The sequence below is a fragment of the Sapajus apella genome, unplaced genomic scaffold (assembly GCF_009761245.1).
Source record: "Sapajus apella isolate SASKATOON/1434 unplaced genomic scaffold, GSC_monkey_1.0 scaffold10, whole genome shotgun sequence".
Taxonomy (NCBI): Eukaryota; Metazoa; Chordata; class Mammalia; order Primates; family Cebidae; genus Sapajus; species Sapajus apella.
This window is the reverse complement of record NW_022436950.1, coordinates 12,434,343-12,458,239: the sequence shown is the minus strand read 5'-3', so window position 1 is coordinate 12,458,239 and position 23,897 is coordinate 12,434,343. Positions and strand designations below refer to the sequence as shown.

The following is a 23,897-nucleotide window of genomic DNA, read 5'->3' as shown; positions in this document are numbered from 1 at the left end:
TTTCTAAGTGTGAATCTTCACTAAAGAACTTCATTGTCACAAAATATATTATTATCAAAATTGTCTCATCACATACTGTAAACCTATGTTTTTCTATAAAGAAGTGACTATGTGGACAACACTTATCACTAAACATGTTTTAATGTTTGCCACTGTGGTTAGAATATCATCTCGAGTTCTTATCTGCTGGGTAGGCATCACTTCCCCTGTGACAGATGAGGAACTTATCAGAGAGGTTTAGAAAAGTGTCCAAGTTTGCAAACCCACGTCAGCCTTGCCCATATCAAAAAGAGCCTTCCTGTGGAAACTAGTCATCCAGTAAATACGTATCCTATCAGTATTCACCAATGTTTACACCTGATTCCATATTATCAATTTTTTTGGAACAGGCTATTTTCAATAGACCAGTATGCTGGGCTATTAATTTCCCATTTAGGAAAAAAAATGCAGCTCGCTGCCAGTGCTCATTTCATTTACACAAACAAACTCTTTCAGGGTGAAGCAAATCTGATTTTCATTGTGAAATAAAATACAATAAATGTTCTTCGAGTTATTTCTAAACAGAACTTGTCTCTAATCCTAATGTAAGTGGGTAAAGTTAGGACCGTAATCTGTGAGTTATCTCAGAACAGGAAACAGGTTAAAACAGAGTTTAGACAATAGTCTAAACTCATAAATATTTGTTGACTCAGAAAGTTTCAATGGGCTGGTGGTCCTTAAGCTAGTTTTGAAGCCTGTGAAAACAGTTTTTTTAAAATTTTCTTTGTTTATAAACCCTTTATAATCATATTTTCCCCTATCATCTAAGAAAAGCTTCAATATTTATATACCCCAATCTTATGATCACAAATTTCCTTAAGGTCCTAGGGGAGAAGTCAGTGTTTCAACACCAGTTCCAGGCCCACCAGGACCTCCAGGGGCCCCTGGCCTTGCTGGCCCCCAAGGTCCACCTGGTAAGTACCCTATGCCATATCTGGTGCATGGCATCAGACAACACCCTGACTCTTTCAAAAAAAATATTGTCTCCATTATAAGAAAAAAAATGTATTCATTGGCTCCAAAAGAGAGCACAGGGCAGTGTCCTATCTGATAAGCAAGCAGGCTGGGGACTTGCTGTAGTTCTCTGAGGTTATCCAAATTATTCTCACTGGTGCTTCTAATATAAAAGTTCCAGAGAAGAACCTATAAAACTACTTAAGAGGAATTCTAGAGCAGAACAACCTTTATGGAGTTTTGCTGGGGGAGCAAGTGATGTTTGCGTACTGGTAATTTATTAGGGTATTTTCCATAGCATCTTCATTTGAAAATTGAAGGTCTTTGCCAATGTGATCTAAAACTGAGTTTTGCATGCATAGAAGGAGACTTATATAGTTCAAGACATCTAGAATATTTCTTGTTAGGAATTAAATCATATTTACAAAATTATTTGCAGTTCCTAAAGATTAGTCCATTGGATAGGGACACAGAGGACCTATGATTGGGGCTGTGTTAAAAAAATTTTTCTTAATGTGCAAAAGGGATAGGATGACACAGATAACTTAGACATTTTCTTTTAAAATAAGATAAAGAAAGTTGCTGATGTGGAGATGCATATATGTATTTGTTTTTAAGGTATCCCTGGATCCATGGGGAAATATGGAGATCCTGGTCTTCCAGGGCCTGATGGTGAACCAGGAATTCCAGGAATTGGATTTCCTGGGCCTCCTGGACCTAAGGGTAAATTTAAAAATTTTTTAAACATAAAGTTTATTGTGGATATTTAGAAGATATACATATGCATAGATAAAATAAGTAAAATATAATATAAAGGTATAAATAGGACATAGATACAAAATGAGTAAAATAGGAAATATCCATAATATTCTGTAAAATGTTTTCTGGCTGAGTACAGTGGCTCACGCCTATAATCCCAGCACTTTGCGAGGCCAAGGCAGGCAGATCACTTGAGGTCAGGAGTTCAAGACCAGCATGGCCAACATGGTAAAACCCGTCTCTACTAAAAATACAAAATTAGCCGGGTGCAGTGGCATGTGCCTGTAATCCCAGATACTCAGGAGGCTGAGACAGGAGAATTGCTTGAACCCAGGAGGCAGAGGTTGCAGTGAGCTGAGATTGCATCACTGTACTCCAGCCCAGGTGACAGAGCAAGACTCTTTCTGGGGGAAAAAAAAAAAAGTTTTCCAAGAGCCTTAAATAGTAAAAAATCTTATAATAATGTTAGGTGAAAAGACAATTGATTTATGCAATATCATCTCAATTGTATTCTTCAAAACACATAGAAAACAACTAGAAGGAAATTCATCAAAATGGTAATAGTAATTCTTGATTATTGGATTTATAAGGACATTTTTGGTGCTTCTTAATAAATGCCTGCACCTTTTACATTTATACGGTTCTTTTTTTATATAATAAAGTAACTAATCACAAATAGCTGATTTCCCCACATACTTCAAAATAAATTACAGAAGTTATTTTCCTTTAGGAAAAAAGTGCTGTCTCTCCTTAAAAAAAAAAAATCTAGACACTGAGAGCTCACACAATGACATAAGCCTGCCCCCTGACAATTATATCAAAGTCCTGTCCAGGATGACATATGAGTAACCTGAGTCCCTGGATTCTCACATAGAACTAACTGTAAGTTTTATGATAATTTCATGTTTGTTACAATATTATTTAAAAAGTTTGTTAAAATGGCATCCTTTTTTTTTGGTGTTTCAGCTCTTGGATTAGTATGTCATTAATGTTTATTATGCATTAATTCTGAACAAATATGAGAATATTTATTTCAATTTATGAGTATTTGAAATGGAAAACATAATTACATTTCTCATGTAGTCTCAAGAATGGCTTTGAATATAAGTTTTTGGTTTTCTTCCTAGTGATCTGTGAAGTAATGGAGCCTGGCTCAAATTTGTACCTCATTCCTCTGGGACCCTGCATTAACAAATTACATCCCTTACTTTGTAACTCTATGTATTGACTCTCTGGAAGAAGACTATTGACTATGGGAACCAGAACTAACCCAAGAGCTCCTTGAAAGTACAGATTTACAATTTCGCAATTGAACCTAATGAATTCTATGAACTAACTGCGAATTAAATATTGGTCAAATTCGGGTATGAAGGAGCTGTCTGAATGCAGCCTTGCTTTACCAGGGCTTCCTCTTCTGAACCAGAGGACATAAAAAATGTGTGTGACCCCTTTCTCAATTCACCTACTATAAATGCACAACAAGTTAATCCCTTACATGCAATGGATGCTATAGGGACATTAGGACTTAATTCTCTTAAGCGACCCCTGTTGAGAAAGGCTACCTGCGGTGCTGAAAAATCTCTACTGCTTAACCTATGTCATGCTTGCATAAATATATACACATATAAAAATCCATCTACCTGTATGCTATATGCAAAATATACTTCAAAAACAAAGTCAACTGGTCAATCAGGTTTGAAGAATTGCTGAATCAAGATTATAGCCATACTTAACAACAAAATGGAAAACGTTATTTTTTAAATTGGGAACCAATGTAATTGGATTGGGAACTTTTAAAAAATTGCTAATTTATCATTTGGTTTATTATCATTTAAACTTTCATAAAAGCATCTCTAGCTGGTTGAGAGATAAGAGAGTTACTGCTCAGAATCTTTCAATAAGACTAATCCTACAACAATGTTTATTGTTTTTTCTCTGTAGGAGATCAAGGTTTCCCAGGTACAAAAGGATCACTGGGTTGTCCTGGAAAAATGGGAGAGCCTGGGTTACCTGGAAAGCCAGGCCTCCCAGGAGTCAAGGTATGCAAAAATTCAAACTCAAACTGTCACAGGGGAGAGGGCAGATGACTATTAATTGGCCAGTTTGTACGCACCCACCTGGCAGAACACTCTAGATGTAGAAATTATCAATATATTTGTAGATGATCAAGATGTTAAACTTTTTAATGTTTTTCTGGATCATCTTCCCTTTTAGAAAGGAAAATATGAGGTGTCAGGATGCAGATTTCATCCTGACACCATCTTTAATGGTTTCATAAACACTCAGACTGTTTAAAATGAGACAACTCTAGAAATGTGGGTAGCTATGAGAAAAACTATCAAAAGTAAAGACATCTAGGTTTTCCTCTTTACAGACAACCCCACAGTCTTCTGAAAAAGTGGAGGCTATACATCCTGAAGTGTTATTAAGCATAATATTCTATTATTATGTTATTAAGCATAATATTCTATGTTATTAAGCATAATATTCTATTAAGCATAGAAAAGTCGGCAACTAGAGTTCAAAAAGGGAAGTTGATGGCATTTTGCACAAAAGGGACTTAGAGCCTCCATGACAAAGAATAGTCAATATCAGTGAGGATTTGGAAGCATTATATAGTAATAATATAATTTCTGTGCTATAGGGAGAGCCAGCACTAGCCATGCCTGGAGGACCAGGAACACCAGGTTTTCCAGGAGAAAGAGGCAATTCTGGGGAACATGGAGAAATTGGACTCCCTGGACTTCCAGGTCTCCCTGGAACTCCAGGAAACGAAGGGCTTGATGGACCACGAGGTACAATAGCAAGTGTCATTACTTTTCTCCACTGTGAGCTCAGCTAAAATGCAGCAAACTGAATGCATAGGTGTTCTAGGAATGAAGAATTCTCAAATAAAGCTTCTGGTTCAAGAAATAGAATCTGTGGAGCCTAATTATTTTCCCATCCAATGTTCATGCCCTACCTTTCTCCCTTCTTCCTTCCTTCTTTCCTTTCTAAAGACTGCCCTCTATAAAAGGCATTTTAGTGGTAGTAAATGTACGTCTGATTCAGGTGGAAAAAAGTTAACAGAAGAATGATTGGTGTGGCAATACCAAGACCTTAAGTTCTAGCACCTGGGTATATACTTGGGCTTTCTTTCGTAGGAGATCCAGGGCAGCCTGGACCACCTGGAGAACAAGGACCCCAAGGAAGGTGCATAGAGGGTCCAAGGGGAGCCCAAGGACTTCCAGGCTTAAATGGATTGAAAGGGCAACAAGGTAGGAGGAGGGCCTCGAAACTGGCCACCAGATGGGCAGGAGGCATGAGACTCCTGCTCTGTGCTTTTCTGCCTAACATGGGAACTGTCCAGCAACAAGTCCTGACCATTGTTCCGTGAGAAATACTTCAGAAATGTAAACCTTGCTGCTATGGATTTGTTGCACACAGTAATGTATACCACCTATAAAGGAAGAAACCTGAAGTTAAGTTTCCTTCTGTCTTTTATGCAAGAAAACATGAACACTGAAGATAGAGGGAGGTTGGTGTGTGCTTACATATATTTATATACATATAAATTTTCAGAAAACATTTTACCTTTAATACTTTCATAAGTATATTAAAGTGGTAAATGTATCCTTATTATTATAATAGGGCAAATGTATGCAATGGTACCAGTTTAAAAAGTTATAAACTAAAATATGTAGTTGATTGTTTTATACACAATATAAAAGAAAAAACAAAAATAAATCTAAATGATGCAGGCTAGATGTTCCAGATGATGGGAAACTTACTTTATCTTTTTTGATTCTCTCAATCAGATCTGATGAACTGTTCCCAGAAAAAAAAGTTATTTAGAAATCAGTTAATGTCTGTGGTCTATCATACTGCTTATATGTTCACAAATCAATTTTTGACCAAGATCTTAACTATTATAGCGGCATTATTGCTGTTTTCGGAGGCATCCAGTGGCTTCCCTCCACATGAATGCTCTGTATGTCTTTTGCAGGATACAGAGTGAGCAGCACTCATAGGTCCCAAAATGTGCCTGCAGGACTAGAAAATAGAAAGACGACAGTTTTATTACGGCATGAGTCATTGGAGCAGAGAATGTTAGAGCCAGAAGGGAGCTCAGAAATTTGACGGAGAGGACATTAAATACACACACACACACACACACACACACACACACACACACGCACGCGCATAAGTGTGCAGTTACCCCAAATCACAAAGCTAAATATTTACAGCCACAAAATATTTCTGAAGTGGCCGGGTGCCGTGGCTCATGCCTGAAATCCCAACACTTTGGGAGGCCAAGATGGGCGGACCGCTTGAGGTCAGGAGTTCGAGACCAGCCTGGCCAATATGGCAAAACCCCATCTCTACTAAAAATACAAAAATTAGCCAGGCATTGGAGTGCATGCCTGTAGTCCCAGCTACTTGGGAGGCTGAGGCAGGAGAATCACTTGAACCCAGGAGGCAGAGATTGCAGTGAGCCAAGATCGTGCCACTGCAATCCAGCCTGGGCAACAAAGGGAGACTGTCTCAAAAATACATATATTTCTGAAGTTAGTGGGGAAAGCATTTGTGGATTCATTCATTTATTTGTTCACTCATTTATTCATACACAGGCAGAAGAGGCAAAACAGGGCCAAAGGGAGACCCAGGAATTCCAGGCTTGGATAGATCAGGATTTCCTGGAGAAACTGGATCACCAGGAAGGCCAGGCCATCAAGGCGAGGTGGGACCACCAGGTCAAAAAGGATATCCAGGAAATCCAGGAATTTTAGGGCCACGAGGTATCCTTGTTTGTGTTTCTATTTTTCTTCTTATGTCCTCTTCCTCTTAAGGTAGCTCTGTCAACTATCTAGGCATACGCTTTTGACTCTATGCTTTTACTTCAGTTAATGTAAGATTTTCCTTCTAAATTATTTATAAGAAACCAGGGGCCAGGGTGCAGGGGAACGGTGGTGGCGGGATGAACACAGTTCACAATTACCCAGGATGTGGCTATTTTTGCTGTGTTATCCTTTTAATATGCTACTATTATCATATTTTTGCTAGTATTTTGTTGAGAATTTTTGCATTTATATTGAGAAGGGATATTGGTCTATAGTGTTCTTGTGTTATCTTTGGTTTTGGCATCAGAGTAATGCTGGTCTGATAGCACAAGCTGGGAAGTGTTTCCTCCTCTTGTATTTTCTGGAAAAGCTTGTGAAGAATTGACACTCTAATTTAAACATTTGGTAGAATTCACCAGTGAAGTTATCTGGGTCTGGGCATTTCTTTGTGGGAATTCTCTAAATAACTAATTCGATCTCTTCATTTGTTATAGGTATATTCAGATTTTTTATTTCTTCTGGAGTCAGTTTTGGTATTCTGTGTTTCTCTAAGTACTTGTCCATTTTGTCTAAGTTATCTGATTTGTTGCCATAAAGTTGTTCATCATATTTCTGTATAATTGTTTTAATTTAATGGCTATGTTTATTGTTTATATGTTTGGGGAGAATATTCCGTTCCCTCAGGGCATAAAAACCTCACTGATCTACCATCCGGAGAAGAACCCCAAACAATTTAATCAGCATATTATCCTTTCATTCATCTTACTGGGCTACTATCACATGCCAGCATTGTTCCAGACCGCAGAGACACATCAGTCAGTAGACAAGTCTCCCCTTCTCATAGTAGAGGAGCAACAATAGAAACATTTAAAGTCTAAGTTCAACTTGAGACCAGTGTTATGAAGAAAATAAAGTGAAGGGATATAATAGAAAGTTACTGGTCAAGGCATGGGAGGATGGAATGCTCCAAAATTTCCACATATTCTATCCTCATTCATGCATATGATTTGCTACCAATCACTTCCACATAGATGAGTTTAAAAGACCATTTACCAACCCATCTCCTGGACTAATATGGTAATTTTACTATTCACAGAGGCCATTTTTTCAATTCCCAATCTCTACTTCTAAGTATAATTTATTTTAGCATACGGAATATTTTGCTTTTCTCACTCTGTACAACATGCGTTGCTTTGTTTTAATTTGTTTCCATAGGTGAAGATGGAATGGTTGGGATGATGGGCTTTCCTGGAGCCATTGGCTCTCCAGGGCCCCCTGGGAACCCAGGCATGCCAGGGCAGAGGGGTAAGTGATGGAGTGTCTTTCTAGATAGTAGGAAGCAGAAACAATATTCATTTATTTTGCAGCAAAAAAAAAAAAAGTTATGTTCCTTTGGAGGAATAGTTCTGAGAGAGCAGCAGTATTTGATTTTGCTGTTTTCGGTGTTCCTTTTTTCCATTTGAATGGAATCCTATTTTCTCCCTGCAGGCTTGTACCACTACCCTTACGAGGCTGCCTGCCTGAGAAAACTATTTACCAAGTTCTCAGCACTGTTAGTGTTTTTTGTTTCATTTGTTCTGTTTTATTATAAGCACTGCCAACTTTTTAATCTCTATGAACTACTTAAAGAATTAAGGACCTGATGTTGTTACTCCTGTCTGTTAGGAAGCCTTGGAATTCCAGGAGTAAAGGGCCAGAGAGGAACCCCAGGAGCCAAGGGGGAACAAGGAGATAAAGGAAATCCTGGGCCTTCTCAGATATCCCACTTAATAGGGGACAAAGGAGAACCAGGTCTCAAAGGTAAATAATTGCTTATTTGGAATCAGAACATCAGAGCTGATTCTCAGGCTAAGAAATTATCCAGGCAAATCCCTTCAGTTGACAAACAAGGACACTCAGGGCCAGTGTTTGGTTACCTGCCCAAGTCGCACAGCCGGTTGGTGGCTGAGCAGCACCAGAACTGAGTCACCTTCCACCATATGTTGCCTCCTCAATGTGTAACATTTTATTTATGAGTTAATTCTGCATTTTGATTTGCTATATTTGAATCGTCAGCAGTTCTTAAATTATAAGCCTCAAAACTCCCTTTTTGCCAAGTATGAAGAAAACTAAATCCTAAAAAAAAAAATTCACATTAAAAATCTTTTCTGGCTGATGTTGAAATACCCATCTCAAATTCAACTTTATTCTGCTGATTACCAGGATAAATTCTTCTGATTCCATCTAAAAACTTTTTCTGCTCAAAATCCTTTGGAGAATAGTTACTCAAAAGAAATGCTTCAATGAAAATGCAACCCTTTAGAAAGACAGTTGTTAGATGTGGCTATTAGGCTAAAATTCAAACCCATTCACATTTCAAGTTATTTGGGCCCTTTCTATGGCAGTTTTTATGATATCAATACAACCGATATAAAACCAGATTTTCAGAAGCCCTCCCTTGCAGTCTTCTTGACCAAATGTAATCCCAAGCAACTTTAGAAAAACAGAGAACTGCTGGGTAAAATATACATTTACAGATCAGGCTCTTATAGCTGGAAAGGATTAAAAACAAATGTGTCATCACAAGAAAGGAATAAAAGAAAAATATGTTTACAGTTGCAAAATCATGTTAAGTTTTGAGATATTTGAAATGACTCTGAGAAATGAGACTGTCTTCAACAAATATTTATACACGTGGCACATAAGGACATAACAAACCTTCACATGTACTGCCAAACCTTAAAAAAAAAAAATTTGCACAGGGTGCTGTAGACCACAATATAAAGACTGACTAGCCGGCAAGTTAGGAAGTAAAAGCCTTTTGGGTAGTCCCCATCTAACCAGGTGTTGAAGAGATAGTCTAGTTCGGGTACAAAAAGAATATTGCATTTCATTTTTAACAATGAGAAAGAAAATAATATGACTTTTAGAAAACTCGGCTAGGACTAGCCTAAGCCAACACATGAAAAAAAAAAAAAAAAAACACTGGCACCAACCTCCAGTCCTCATAAACTGTCTGCATAGACACCACTTCACTAGACTATTTTAGATTATTTAAATAGTGTTAGAAACATTTTGGAAAAAATATGAATAGCATATCTCTGCCTACATAAGCAGAAATTTGCCTCTCACAGTATAAATGCACAATGAGTACTAATTTGCAATTGAAGAATTCCTTTCGTAAAGTATAGAAGGACACATGCTATGGGGCTATTTCTATGCTTCCAACAAAATTATTTTACTCACCCAGAGTATGCATCAAGGCTGTTCTATGTGTTTTCCTTAGGCTTTTCAAATGCATAACCAAGGGGCACAGATTGAAGAAGAATAACAAAAAAAGAACCTGTAACTAGGCCTCCCTAATTTCAGTGTGATCCATTTTATTTTTCCTTTTGTTGGAGAACAGGGTTTCGCTATATTGCCCAGACAGGTCTCGAACTCCTGGGCTTAAGCTATCCTCCCGCCTCTGCCTCCATAAGGGCTGGGATTACAGTCATGACCCACCACGTCCAGCCGATCCATTTTTTTTTTTCTAAATCTGAATTTCTGACTTAAAGCTATTCACTTAAAATGTGGAAGAGATATTGAATATACAGATAAGCACAATAACAAGTCACCATCCTCTCCACGAGGAGTCTGCATGGGAGAATTAGGCATATGCAGAAAAAAAAAAAAAGAACATAAGTGCAAGTCAGTATGCTGTATTATTTAACAACGATGTAAGTAGTATTCATGTGCAGGTACCGTTCTAAGTTTTACAAATATTGACTCGTTCAATCCTCACAATTACCCTAGAAGTAGGCTGGGCCCAGTGGCTATTTTAGACTACCCTAGAAGTAGTCTGTAATCCCAGTATTTCGAGAGGCTGAGTTCGAGACCAGCCTGGCCAACATGGTAAAACCCCATCTCTACAACAAATATAAAAATTAGCCAGTTGTGGTGGTAGGCACCTATAATCCCAGCTACACGGGAGGCTGAGGCAGGAGAATTGCTTGAACCCGGGAGGCTGAGGTTACAGTGAGCTGAGATTATGCCACTGCACTCCAGCCTGGCCAACAGAGTGAGACTCGTCTCAAAAAATAAATAAATAGCCTTAGGAATAGGTACTGCTATTGCAAGCATCCCATTTTATAGATGGCGAATAGGGAGGTCAAGTTATTGTCCAATGTCACTCTGATAGGAAATGGGAGAGATGGGCCTCACCCTTGGCCTCCTCACTGTGCTGCTAGAGCTTTGTAGGAGTTGAGGGAAGCAGAAGATACAGCAATTCGGCTAGTCAGTGAAACCTCCACAAAGGAGGATTTAAATGTTTTGTAAGATTCAGATGAACAAATGAAATTCTTAGCTTAAAATCTTTCCGAGGCTCTTTGTGCTTTGAGAATGGAAACTTCTTAGGCTGACATACAAGCTTGTTCACCACTTGGACTTGCCCTGTCTCTCCAGTCATATGACATTTATGTACTCAACAATTACTTTTTACTTAATAAAATAAAAAGCAGACTAGGCATTTTGCTATGTCCTGACTATACAGAAGCGAACAAAGCAGACTTAGTTTCCTAGTCATGTTGAAAGTTACAGTTTAGTGGCGGGAAGAGACGTAATGTGTCCATAAACAGTTTCCATTTAGGCTAGGTAGGAAGTATCTTAGGCTCTGTGGATTACATATGATCCCTGTTGCATATTCTTCTTTGCTTTTTATTATGTTTTTAATAACTTTTTAAAAATGTAAAAGCCATCTTTAACTCTCAAGCCGTACAAAACCAAGCCAGATTCAGCTTGAAAGCTGTATTTTGCCAACTTCTAAAAAACTGAATAAACACATTAAACGGTATATATTTTTTTAGATTGCAATCAATGGCATAAATGGAAAAAATGAAGGTTGTAAAACAAAACAATCTAACCCCTGATACTCATCACTCCTTTCTACATACTGTTTTACTGTCTAGGAATCTTGTCTCATTCCAGGCCTTCTTCACCCAATTCGTTTTCATTTGGTCTTCAAGACTGAGCTAAAAAAATACCACCTCTTCCAGAAATTCTTCCCTGTAGCATATCGTGCCTGACGCTGGTACAGAGTTTATCTGCTCGGATGATAATTGTTTGTTTACTTGGCTGTCTCCCCAGTTAAACACTAAAAACTTGGGGAAAGAGAACATGATGATTTATCTCTCCAGGACTCAGCATAAGACCTGTTCATTAATTAGATGTTCCATCCATATGTGAATGAATAAGTACGTATGCAGGAAAAGAGCCAAGGGAAGTGAATCTGCTTGAGAAAAAGCACAAAGTCAGGCCGTAGACAGACTGCAGAATGCTTCATGCTGCCAAAGGAGTTTGCAATTTACTCTGCAGGTAATAGAGATTCTATGACCATTTCTTTATTTACAGACAGCGTCTCGCTGTCACCCAGGCTGGAGTGCAATGGCATGATCTCACTGCAACTTCCACCTCCTGGGCTCCAGCGATTCTCTTGCCTCAGCCTCCCAAGTAACTGGGATTACAAGATCCATGCCCGGCTAATTTTTATATTTTTCGAAGAGATGGGGTTTTACCATGTTGGCTAGGCTGGTCTCAAACTCCTGACCTCAAGTGATCCGCCTGCCTCAGCCTCCCAAAGTGCTGGGATTACAGGTGTGAGCCAGCACGCCCAGCCCAATGACTATTTTTGAACAGGAGAAGAGTATGATCAAAGTCATGTTTTAGAGAAAGTAGAATGGTGTCCTGGGAGATTTATGAACTTCCCAGCCGCGCAGAACTGGATTCAAATCTAAGTGTTATTAACTGATTGACAGTGTAATTCTGGGTAAAGGCTTTGACTTACCTAATACTTAATAAATTATAATTTTAATACATGGATTGAGAATAGAATCAGCTAGATGAGAATAGTATAATAGATAGTGCTTTGTCTTTACTATTAAAAAATGAAGAGATATTTAGGCTGCTAATTCTTAAAATGTTGTTTTAGAGAGTATATATTAAGATCATTGCTAGTGTTCATTGAGAAATAACTCTGCCAGGCACTGTGCTAATGCTTGACACATATTATCTCATTTAATCCTCTTCTTTAAAAGATAGAAGCCCAAATCTGCCCATGCTCTTAACATATCTGCTATGCTGTCCTACAATAATATGCCGTCAGTTTAAACCAGGATGTGGATGGGTATGACAAAATTTTAACCTGCATTTTTAATACCTGGTTTTTTGTTTTTTGGGTTTTTTTTTTTTTTTTTTTTTTTTTGAGATGGAGTCTCACTCTGTCACTCAGGGTGGAGTGCAGTAGCAAGATCTTGGCTCACTTCAACCTCTGCCCTCCAGGTTCAAGTGATCCTCCTGCCTCAGCCTCCTAAGTAGCTAGGATTACAGCCACCCACCACCATGCTTGGCTAATTTTTATGTTAATACCTGGTTTTTAACTTTAGGATACGCAGGAAATATGGGTGAGAAAGGAAACAGAGGTGTTCCAGGGCTGCCAGGTTTAAAAGGCCTCCAAGGAGTACCTGGACCACCAGGACCACCAGGTACAGCTGATTCTCAAACAGAAATAACACATTTTACACTTTCCTATGTCTAATGTAATAAAAGTTGTTTCTAGGCTTAATGGGTTTAAATATCAATTCTGTTCTGATAGTGTTCCAGCAGAAATTTGCTACTAAATTACTAACAAGAAGGTGTTTATAGTTGGTGTGTAGTTAACAAAATCATATTAACCTGCAAATAGTTCCATTTTGTCCTCAAAATTTTATTCTGAAATTGCTGTTATGTATTACAGATTATAATTTATCACCATATGTGATATCAGAGATGAAAATTAGAGAATGCCTTAGAAGTTTTCAGATTTGCATCTTTCTTTTTTAAAACAAATAGCTGAGTTTACAAAATAATTTTTAAATAACTAAAGTATCCCACCATTCCTATAGCCACCTCAGTAACAAAATATATTACATGGGAATAACACCTCAGGATGCAGTTGGAAATATATTCCCATATGACTGCAGGAGCCCACTTTTTCCTGCTGGCGTTGGTCCTAGGATGATTTTAGTCTTTGAAAACCAGGCCTGCGGACAAGAATCTAACTTTCTTTAGTTTTACATGTTCTGGGTCCCCAGTTACTTCCTTATTTGAAGGAAAAAGGACAGCCAGACAAGTGCCTAAACCAGCTGGCCTGGCTGTTCTGGATTCATTCATTCATGCAAGCAACAAATCTTTATTAAACACATACTATGTCCAGGAAGTATGCAGGGCAATAACTATTTATTTGTTCTCAAGGCCCCAGAGGAGATTTGGGCAGCATTGGGAATCCTGGAGAACCAGGACCACGTGGTGTGCCAGGGAGCATGGGGAACATGGGTATGCCAGGTAATGCATAAAGTCCTGTTATGAGCCTACAAGCTCATGATGGGTCAGGATTCCAGATTTTCTGTGTTATGCATTGTTTTGGTTTTCCACTTGGTAGAAAGCTTATATTTAAAAAAAACTAGATTTGCTATTAGACAAATATACTGTGTGCAACTAGAATATGGGTGAGAACAAAATAAATATTGACGTTATATAATAATCATCCATTGTAACTACATGATGTATTTGCAATTCTGAAAAAGCAATTCTTGGAAGAAAGCTTATGTAAAGGTGAAAAGTAGAAAACTTCAAGATCCTCATGTTTATCTATTTTACCTGATTTTTCTCCCTAATTTCAGGTTCTAAAGGAAAAAGGGGAACTTTGGGATTCCCAGGTCGAGCTGGAAGACCAGGCCTCCCAGGTATTCACGGACTCCAGGGAGATAAGGGAGAGCCAGGTTATTCAGAAGGTACAAGACCAGGACCACCAGGACCAACGGTATGCAGGCCAATGAAATATTTACATTTTGGTGGTGGAATGCGCTCCTTGAAAAATATCAACAAGTATCCAGGTTCAATGTGGGCAGAGAAAATTGAAACTATTGCTATATTCTCCGACAGTTATTTGGATTTTTAAAATCCTGTATCCACAGCTGAGGATGCTTGTCTGTCACAGAGCTGTCAACTTCTGAAAGTCTCTTTCAGTCACTAAGGAATTTCTCACACTGTCCCTGCAATTTAGGTGTGCTGCCAGAAGAGGACAGTGATTACAGGCCCATGCAATCACATGGGACAGTGGGTTTTTTCTTGTGATACAAAGTGGCCCATTTCTGCTGTACCCATCTCACACAGACTTAGAAAAATAAATTTCCAAACCTTCTAATAAAAAACACTTGTTAGCCAGGCGTGGTGGCTCACGCCTGTAATCCCAACACTTTGGGAGGCCAAAGTGGGCAGATCACAAGGTCAAGAGACTGAGACCATCCTGGCCAACATGGTGAAACCCCATCTCGCTACTAAAAGTACAAAAATTAGCTGGGCGTGGTGGTATGTGCCTGTAGTCCCAGCTACTCGGGAGGCTGAGGCAGAATCACCTGAACCTGGGAAATGGAGGTTGCAGTAAGCCAAGATTGTGCCACTGCGCTCCAGCCTGGTGACAGAGCAAATTTCTGTCTAAAAAACAAAAAAACAAAATTTTTTAAAATACTTGTCTTACTAAGACATAACAAAATATACAAAATAACTTTACATCATCATTAGAAAGCAAACAAAATCCTAAGATACATACATTTAACTTTCTTGTTTTAGAACTTTTTCTGTGTAATGGGATAGAAATACTTAATCTTGCTTCAATGTTTTCAGTGTTTGTGCTCTGTCAAATTGAGGTTGGATGTTAAAGCCCTTACTTCTGTGTTATATGAAGCAGCAATCAAATGTTTCAATAAGACTTGGCTGCTTTCTTAGGTTCATTCCCTCCGAAATTTTCTGAGTACAGCTTTCACACTAAAAGCCAGAGAGAGACCACTAGAAATGATAACAGAAGTTCCTAAAAGCAGAGGTTACTAACATGGGATTCCATGGACTCCTGGAAAAATCTATGAGATCCCAAGAAGCCCAGCAACCTCTTGAAATTAAATGCAAATGTTTGAAAATGTTTTTGTAGGGGAGAGTCTATTTTTCAGATTTAGATTTTTAGATTTTCAACAGTATATGACTCTAACATATAAAAATTATTACTTAGGGAACCTCTCCCTCTTTTTTGAGACAATAAAATATCACCTTTCCTAAAGTTTTCCACCAGCCATACATAGTCTCCAGTAGTGACTGCTAAAACAAGAAAAAATTTAGACACCACACAGACCAAAGAAAGCAACTGTTTATTACTTGGAGCACAGACAAATGTCTTTGTTCTTTACGTGTACACTAAGTCCTCAGAAAACCAGAGACTGCTTCCACTGAGATACCTGCTCAGTGAGAAATCCTATTTGACTTCATATTCAATTAATTAATAATTTCATTTAAAGTTTTCACAGATAACCACCAGAATAAATTGTTAGAACTGTGCATTGAGCACAAAATGAGCTGGTTTAATCATATCACCAAATGAGAGTAACAGAGTGGTATATTTTAATTGGCTACCATAGAAATTTTGTAAATCTTTATCCAATCTATATGTTCTGGCTTGTCATAAGAATGAAGTAAAGATTTAATGAATATTAAATCATTGGAAGGTTTTTAAAACATGTGATTGACATATTTATCCGCATGCATAGTATTTGTAGGACACATCTTTATTTAGTCTGTTTCTTTCTTACCCCCAGCTAGTCATCACAATTTGTAATTATATATTTGTGTGATTATTTAATACCTATCTCCTTACTGGTCTCTGAAGCCCTATGAAGGCAGGGACTGTATAGGTCATAGATCTGTATAGGTTACTGTTATATCCTGCTAAGAGCCGGCTTCCTGAGTATGCTACCAGTGCAGTCACAGAGGTCCTGTGCTAAGAAGGACCTCCATACTTTGTCTGATGCGATGCAACTGCTGTCTTGAAATTCTCTTTAGAAAGTTTTAAAGGAAGCTGCATTTTCATTTTGCACTGGACCCCATAAACCGTGTAGCTCTCTTATTTCCAGCACCTATCACAGTGCTGGCAGATAGCAAATACTAAATATGAATTGATGAATGAGTGAAAGAATTCATGAATAAAGTTTATGCTGAATTATAACCACATATCCTGCTTATATGAGAATTTTAAAGGTGTTTGGCTAAATTTAAGGGGGATCCAGGACTGCCGGGTGATATGGGAAAGAAAGGAGAAATGGGGCAACCTGGCCCACCTGGACATTCGGGGCCTGCTGGACCTGAGGGAGTCATTGGAAGTCCTGGAAGTCCTGGCCTTCCAGGTAAGGCTTGGGTTTACAATTCTAAAACCTGGAAGCAATACTGATAGTGTAGCCCTCCTGTAATCATTGTGGTCAACAGAAAGCTATTTATCCTTTTATGCTACAGTTGCTTTTATTCAACTTTGAACTTCAAATTCTAACACACTAAGAAACAGAGAATTCATTAAGAAGAGCCCAGTTTTACTAATCAGCCCATTTGGTGGACTGAAATATAAAAATACGTTCCTATAAACACTTTTGAAGAACTGCCTCAACAAATTCAGCCTAAGGATTCAAAATGTTAGCCATTGTACAATCATGTTTATATTCATTTGTTCAGGCTTCCATAATGAATACCACAGACTAGGTGGCTTAAACTACAGACATTTATTTTCTCAGAGTTCCAGCAGCTCCAAGGCTGTGATCAAGATGTTGGCAGCGTTCATTTCTTCCGGGGCCCCTGTTCCTGGCTTTTGAATGGGTATCTTCTTCCCGAGTCTTCCAGGTGTCTTAATCTTCTCTTCTTATAAAGATACCACTCATATTAGGGCCCACCCTACTGACCTCATTTTGATTTAATTACCTCTTTACCAACCCTATCCCCAAACACAGGGTAATGTTCTGAAGTGCTGAAGGTTAGGACTGCAACATGTAAATGTGGGGACAACACAGTTCAAACTGCAACACTGTGTTCTGACTCTTTTTCAAGCACGTTTCTGAGCTGAATTTTGGCTTTCTTGCTTATTAGCTTACAATTCAGGTTTAGGGTTTTGTTTTAGTAAAAATAACTGTGAAACTATTGGGTTGCAGATTCAGGTCTTACTTAAATACAACAAACTACCTGTTCAAATACAGAACGTTTCAGTAAAATTTGCATTTAACCCATAATTAAAATAAAGTTGCATATTGAGTGGTCCTTGTGGTTGGCGTACACACATCTTTGAAAATGATTTGAAGCATCTCTGCAGTGGTTCTCCGGGGAAACAGCAGCCTGGACAAAACCCTGGGGTGACCTTGCAACAGGAGAGCTTCCTTAAGGCCAGCACGAGTACGGCTGACTATAAAAGCAGACCGTTTCAGTCACTGTTGTAATCACTTATCCTTTGGTGCTCTTTTTTTTTTTCCTTCCCCTCTCTTCATTTCTAGGAAAGCCAGGTCCTCATGGTGATTTGGGTTTTAAAGGAATCAAAGGCTTCCCGGGCCCTCCAGGAATCAAAGGCCCTCCAGGTTTCATTTTTGCACTTTCTCTCTTTCCTTTTCATGTGGGAGGCACATTTTCTCCTGAAGTTTTAATTACTGTAAACCTACTACTCTATAGACGATAGCTCCTACTCAGTATCCAGAAAAAAATACCAAAAAATGGGGTTAGACATTTCTATTTATTTAATTCAAATTAAATTATATTTATTTAATTCAAATATTTGGCAATCTATTCCAAACTAATCATCTTCATGATAATAGTAATCTGTGTGGGGTTTTCCCTGGGAACATAGCTTCACATAGCTACAGTTCTGAAAAATAGCCCCTTTAACACAATTCGACACATCTTCCTGGTATTCCCATTAGGCCGTTGGCAATAAATAAATCCTCTTTCTGTATACCATAGTTTTGGGTTTGTTTTTTTTTTCAGGTCTTCCAGGATTCCCAGGATCTCCTGGACCAATGGGTATAAGAGGTGACCAAGGACGTGATGGAATTCCTGGTCCAGCCGGAGAAAAGGGAGAAACAGGTACAACTTGCTCATTATCTTTGATCCACTAGTTTTATTTTGGATAGAATTATTAGTAACATTGTAATCCTTTGCTGCTCTAAAGATTTTTCTATGATAGAACTGATTAACATGTTTTTGGTTGTACTAATTAAACTTCTGTTATAGATGTATAATGTAATGAAACTGACCAAATATTAATATGCCAAGATTTCTCTTTCAGGTTTATTGGGGGCTCCTCCAGGCCCAAGAGGGAGCCCTGGTGCTCCAGGTAAGCAGTTCTTCTTCCCTGTCCTAATGTACACATTTTCAAGGAGAGAAAGCAGTTGAATGTGCTTGAAATATAAAGTAACCTTAACCTAGGGAATTAAAGATGTTCCAATGGTAACATAGGACATTTATCATTTTGGTCTTCAATTTAAAATGTTTAATTATTACCATCACAACAAATGGAACTAATTAGAAACTGTTATTGAATTTTGGAATTCCCTAAGAAAGTCTTGAAAAGTAAAGAGGATCCTTGCTGTTGTTAGCATGGTTTAACGTACCACCTCCTAAAAGGTGAAGATGGAACTGATAGGTTCTCAGTGAGCATCTGTCCCTGCTGTTCTGAGACACAGGAGTAAACCGAATCCTTTCCTACCTGTTATCTTCGTAGGTCTGATTCCAACTCCCAGGTCCAGCTTGCGGTCCATGCTGTTGTTTATTAAAGTCTACTCAGAGAGACTCTCAACATCTCAGACATGGCCGTTTACTGAACATGTCTTTCAAAGTATTTACAAGTGTTTTGTTTGACAGGCCACAAGTCTGGATTTCTCATGTCAGTGTTTTACAAGATAAGCAGCTTCTTTTAACTCTTTCTCATTTTCTAGTGAAAACTTCCAGCAGAAACATCAGATTGTTTGCACATTACATTGACCTGTCGCAGCCACAGGTCCTATGAATGGGAGCATTTCATTAGCAAAGAGGCCTAGAACACTGAAGGCCCCTAGTTATTGATGCTCATGCAAACCAGCAAAGAGCAGCTCGACGCCAATAAGAAACTCAGGTGGGCAGGAACCACCTCTTCACAGAACAGTTAAAGTGTAAAGGTACACAAGAGCTGTTCTCTCCCATTTGTTTCTTATTGGTTTGATCGTTCTTTTGGTTGAGCTCAGTCTTCTCCCATCTCTCAGACCTCTCCCTTCCCAATGAGCACAAAGGCTTTTCCTGTTCCACAGTGTAGTTTTAGAATCCTGATCAACAGGAGAGTTGCTCTCCATGCTCCCAGGCTAACTCACAGTTTAACCATTAGGAATGAGAACACTAGCTTTTCACTGGATATAAAATTTGGTATAAAATGGTCATACCTTTGGTTAAAAAGCCTTAAAAGTAACAAATGGCCTAATTATGTAAGTGAATGATTATGTACCTCAATCCCTCTACGGTAACTAAATATGGAGAAGAGTTCATTGAGACTTGGAAGGTATGAATCCTTTTAATTAGTTTATTCTCCCAAATCCTAAAAGGAAATCATATTGCAGAGCATGTAATCATTTTAATGAACGTGAAATATAAAATCCAAGACACCTTGGTGCTTCAGGTCGTTGCCATGCAAAAACAGTATTACAAAGCTTGGAGTCAACTGAAGTCATCTAAGCACTTTCTTTTAAAAGCATAAAGTACAGGCATTAAAAAGTTAAAGGATGTGAATAGACATAAGGCTAAATAGTCAATATTCATCAATCTTATTTTCGTCGTAAGTCTTCACTATATAATAGCTCCCAAGCCCTCCCCTGAGCTATTAGCCTCCCTCCCCTTCTCCCTCTCCTTCTCACATCTATCTTCTGTTTTCATGCCATTTACTACTTCTAGAATAACAAGAGACTGGAGAGAAAAGGGAGAGATTATTTTCAATTCATACAATATTTTTCATTCATGAATGTCAAAGCACAATTTCTTGTGCTTTGTGACCTTTAAGTTGTAACCTTTTTTTTGGGGGGGGGGGCGGGTGAGGGGGAGGCTTTAGTAAATCCAAACCTCCTGCCACTACTATTCCTATTATGGGGGATGAGTGGGGAGGTTAACTAAAGGACAGAATAAGGATTGCAATTTTGTTGCTCCTTTGTCTGGATTTAGCTGGATAATACTTCAAATGCACACATCAGTTCTATGCAGTTTAACTTCTTATGCTCTAATGGATTATCAGTGACTCAATAATGTCAACATGATTAAGTTCATCAGCTGATAATAACTGTGGCTCACATTTATATAACACTTTAGAGCTTATACCACGCTCTTCTGTCTGTGTGTTATCTCACTTGATCTGAAACAAGTAGCTAGAATGGATATTACCTTCATTTTTAAAATAAGAAAATCAAAATTTGTAATAATAAGTAAATCTGAAGTGACTTTGCCAAGATCGAACAGCTAGATGGAGACAGACTGAGCCTCAACTTAGTTTTTGTAGCTCTATATTGCATTTACCAGCAATATATTATAAAATACATTTTTTAGAAATATATATTCTGAATCTGAACACTTTTAAGCAAAGTACCTACATTATTAAAGATAGCCACGAACTCTAACTCAACCACATGGACATTAAAGAAACTTATCAAGCCTTCTTCTTTGCAGGAGCCAAAGGAGACAGAGGAGCCCCAGGTTTGCCTGGCCTCCCTGGCAGAAAAGGAGCCATGGGAGATGCCGGGCCTCGAGGGCCCACAGGCATCGAAGGATTCCCAGGGCCACCAGGTCTGCCGGGTGCAATCATCCCTAGCCAGAAAGGAAACCGCGGTCTGCCAGGCTCAAGAGGAAGCCCAGGTAGGTTTACTTTCAAATAGCATAAAAGAACAAAAATCATGTTTGACCTCAAAAATTTTCAACCTCCTCCTTATGTTACCTCATTGCTGCTTCTTTCCCTGTGGTCATCTCCATTCTTCCTCTACCCATGGTTCCCACACCGAGCAGTTGTCAAGGCAGGGTGGCCTGTTTGAGAGATGCATAGTTAATAAATTAATGAGCCTGGCCGGATACAGTGGCTCATGCCTGTAATCCCAGCACTTTGGTAGGCCAGGGCAGGTGGATCACTTGAGGTCAGGAGTTCAAGACTAGCCTGGCCAACATGGTGAAACCCTATGTCTACTAAATATAGAAAAACTAGTGGGGCTTGGTGGTGTATGCCTATAATCCCAGCTACTCGGGAGGCCGAGGTGGGAGAATCTCTTGGACCTGGGAGGCAGAGGTTACAGTGAACTGAGATTGCACCATTACACTCCAGCCTGAGCAACAACAGAGCAAAACTCTGTCTCAAAAAAAAAAAAAAAACGAATTCATTAATTAATTAGCCTAAAAGACAGTGATGCATTCATTCAACTCTATTTGTTGAGCGTCTGTGCTACATCAGGAGCTGGGCTAAGCTCTAGGGAAGCAGGCACATACCCTGCTCTAACAGACCCTCAGTGAAGAGAAGTAGATCTTGCCGGTGCCAGGTGCTTCACTGGCATCATCTCATCCTGTCTTTACCACAATCCCATCACATGCCCAAGGGGAAAGAATGTTTGTGATAATGCTAAGTGAAGGGTTTACACTTCATTAGAAAGAATCACTGATAGATAGAAACTTCCAAGCTCCCTGGCTGGCAAGACTGACAGACTTTTCATAAATTCAGGTGAGCCTGGTCCCCCTGGACCTCCAGGGAGTCACGTAAAAGGCATAAAAGGAGACAAAGGGTCTATGGGCCACCCCGGCCCAAAAGGTCCACCTGGAACTGTAGGAGACATGGGACCACCAGGTCATCCGGTGAGTGTGGATAATTATTTTGACTCATTATTAATTCAATATCAACTTATTATAATTGTTCTTATATTACATTTATATTGTATATTGTCGATGTTGCTAACTGTATTAGTCCTTTCTCATGCTCCTAATAAAGACATACCCAAGACTGGGTAATTTTATAAAGAAAGGAGGTTTAATTGACTCACAGTTCTACATGGCTGGGGAGGCCTCAAGAAGCTCATAACCACAGTAGAAGGCACCTCTTCACACCACAACAGGAGAGAGAATGAGTGCCGAGCGAAGGGGGAAGTCCCTGATAAAACCATGAGATCTCATGAGAACTTGCTCTCATGAGAACAGCATGGGGGAACCCACCCCCATGATTCAATCACCTCCACCTGGTCTCTCCCAGGACATGTGGGGATTATGGGAACTATAATTCACGATGAGATTTGGGTGGTGACACAGCCAAATCATATCATTAATATTGACTTACTGTTAGTACAAGAGTATTATTATTACTCTTATAAATTGATTGCCAGATCAGATGTGCCCAGGGGTAGCAAAAATTTACAATTTTTTTGATGCATCTGTGCAGTGTGCCTAAGGGAACAGAGTCCAGAAGGTTCAGAAAATCAAAAAATCTTCAGAGTTGGAGTGATTTGGCCTCTAAGAGGCCTCCAAATCTTTGATCTGTATGGGACTCACCTCTACAGCATTTCAGACCCTTGCTTATTTAGACCCTGATCAAGTCCAGTGATGGGGTCTTCAGAAAGCAGCTAGGAGTTCAGAGTCAGCTCTAAGTGACATTGTCATTTTTCCTCTATTTATTTGCTTCTGAAGTTTTCTGCATTTCCCTGTAAATGTCTATTTATTTTCTGGCTCCCATCATGCTTGCCAGTATTTCTAAATAACTGCCGTTTCTTGCCAATTATTTTATTCCTGGATACTTGGTTCTTTCAAATTCAGTTTAACCATTTATCAGCTTTGCCTCTATACTGAATACACCCTAGTTTGTCAGTATCTCCCTAAAAAATATAGCCCTTGGAATGAATGCCCTCCAGAAGTAAGAACTCAATGCACCAGTGAGTGGCTAAAAGACAGAAGGGCCTACTCTCTGGAACATCACCATTTTAGGAATCTGACCTAAAATTTTACTTGGGCTGTCGGGCTGCCTTGCCTATCTCCACATTGCACTTGTAATCGACTAAAGTCCATGGGCCTTTTACTTATGAATTGCTACTAAGTTTTCTCCATTATTTCTTGTCTAGCTTATTGTTGATGTTTATTTTGGACTTAAGTGTAGAACTTTTACATTTATCAATCTTAGACATCATCTTATTCATTTAGGCCTGTGTGCCCAGCTTGCGATCTCTCAATACACATTCTCTCTCTACACCACATCCGTCATCCCTGGCTTTCTCTTAGCAGCGTAATAAATAAGCTGACCCCTCTGTTTACATCAAATCCTCGGAGACAGATGTTGAATAGATGAATGTGACTCAGGGATCATAACTGACTGTCTACTCTGTGCCAATGGATAGAAAAATAAAAAGATACATCCTTTGCCCTAGAGGAGCCCACAATAAAGTGAGGGTGACAGACACAGAGACAGGCCATTTTCACACCGTGGAGGAATGGCAGGGGACTGTGAGAACA

General features: G+C 39.0%; 1 protein-coding gene across 5 annotated transcripts in view; it reads left to right on the top strand.

The window, feature by feature from the left end:
* COL4A3 (collagen type IV alpha 3 chain) overlaps window positions 1–23,897 on the top strand; it is a 146,182-nt gene that overhangs the window by 110,527 nt on the left and 11,758 nt on the right. For all 5 annotated transcript variants that reach the window (XM_032277608.1, XM_032277609.1, XM_032277606.1 and 2 more), the window contains 17 exons: window positions 861–953; window positions 1,612–1,716; window positions 3,694–3,791; window positions 4,397–4,547; window positions 4,896–5,009; window positions 6,363–6,530; window positions 7,788–7,877; window positions 8,238–8,372; window positions 12,971–13,069; window positions 13,818–13,907; window positions 14,246–14,385; window positions 16,666–16,792; window positions 17,918–17,998; window positions 18,402–18,500; window positions 18,703–18,750; window positions 21,096–21,281; window positions 22,129–22,259. In XM_032277608.1, the coding sequence (XP_032133499.1) occupies window positions 861–953; window positions 1,612–1,716; window positions 3,694–3,791; window positions 4,397–4,547; window positions 4,896–5,009; window positions 6,363–6,530; window positions 7,788–7,877; window positions 8,238–8,372; window positions 12,971–13,069; window positions 13,818–13,907; window positions 14,246–14,385; window positions 16,666–16,792; window positions 17,918–17,998; window positions 18,402–18,500; window positions 18,703–18,750; window positions 21,096–21,281; window positions 22,129–22,259 (1,955 nt within the window). The remainder of the gene's footprint in view (window positions 1–860; window positions 954–1,611; window positions 1,717–3,693; window positions 3,792–4,396; window positions 4,548–4,895; window positions 5,010–6,362; window positions 6,531–7,787; window positions 7,878–8,237; window positions 8,373–12,970; window positions 13,070–13,817; window positions 13,908–14,245; window positions 14,386–16,665; window positions 16,793–17,917; window positions 17,999–18,401; window positions 18,501–18,702; window positions 18,751–21,095; window positions 21,282–22,128; window positions 22,260–23,897) is intronic.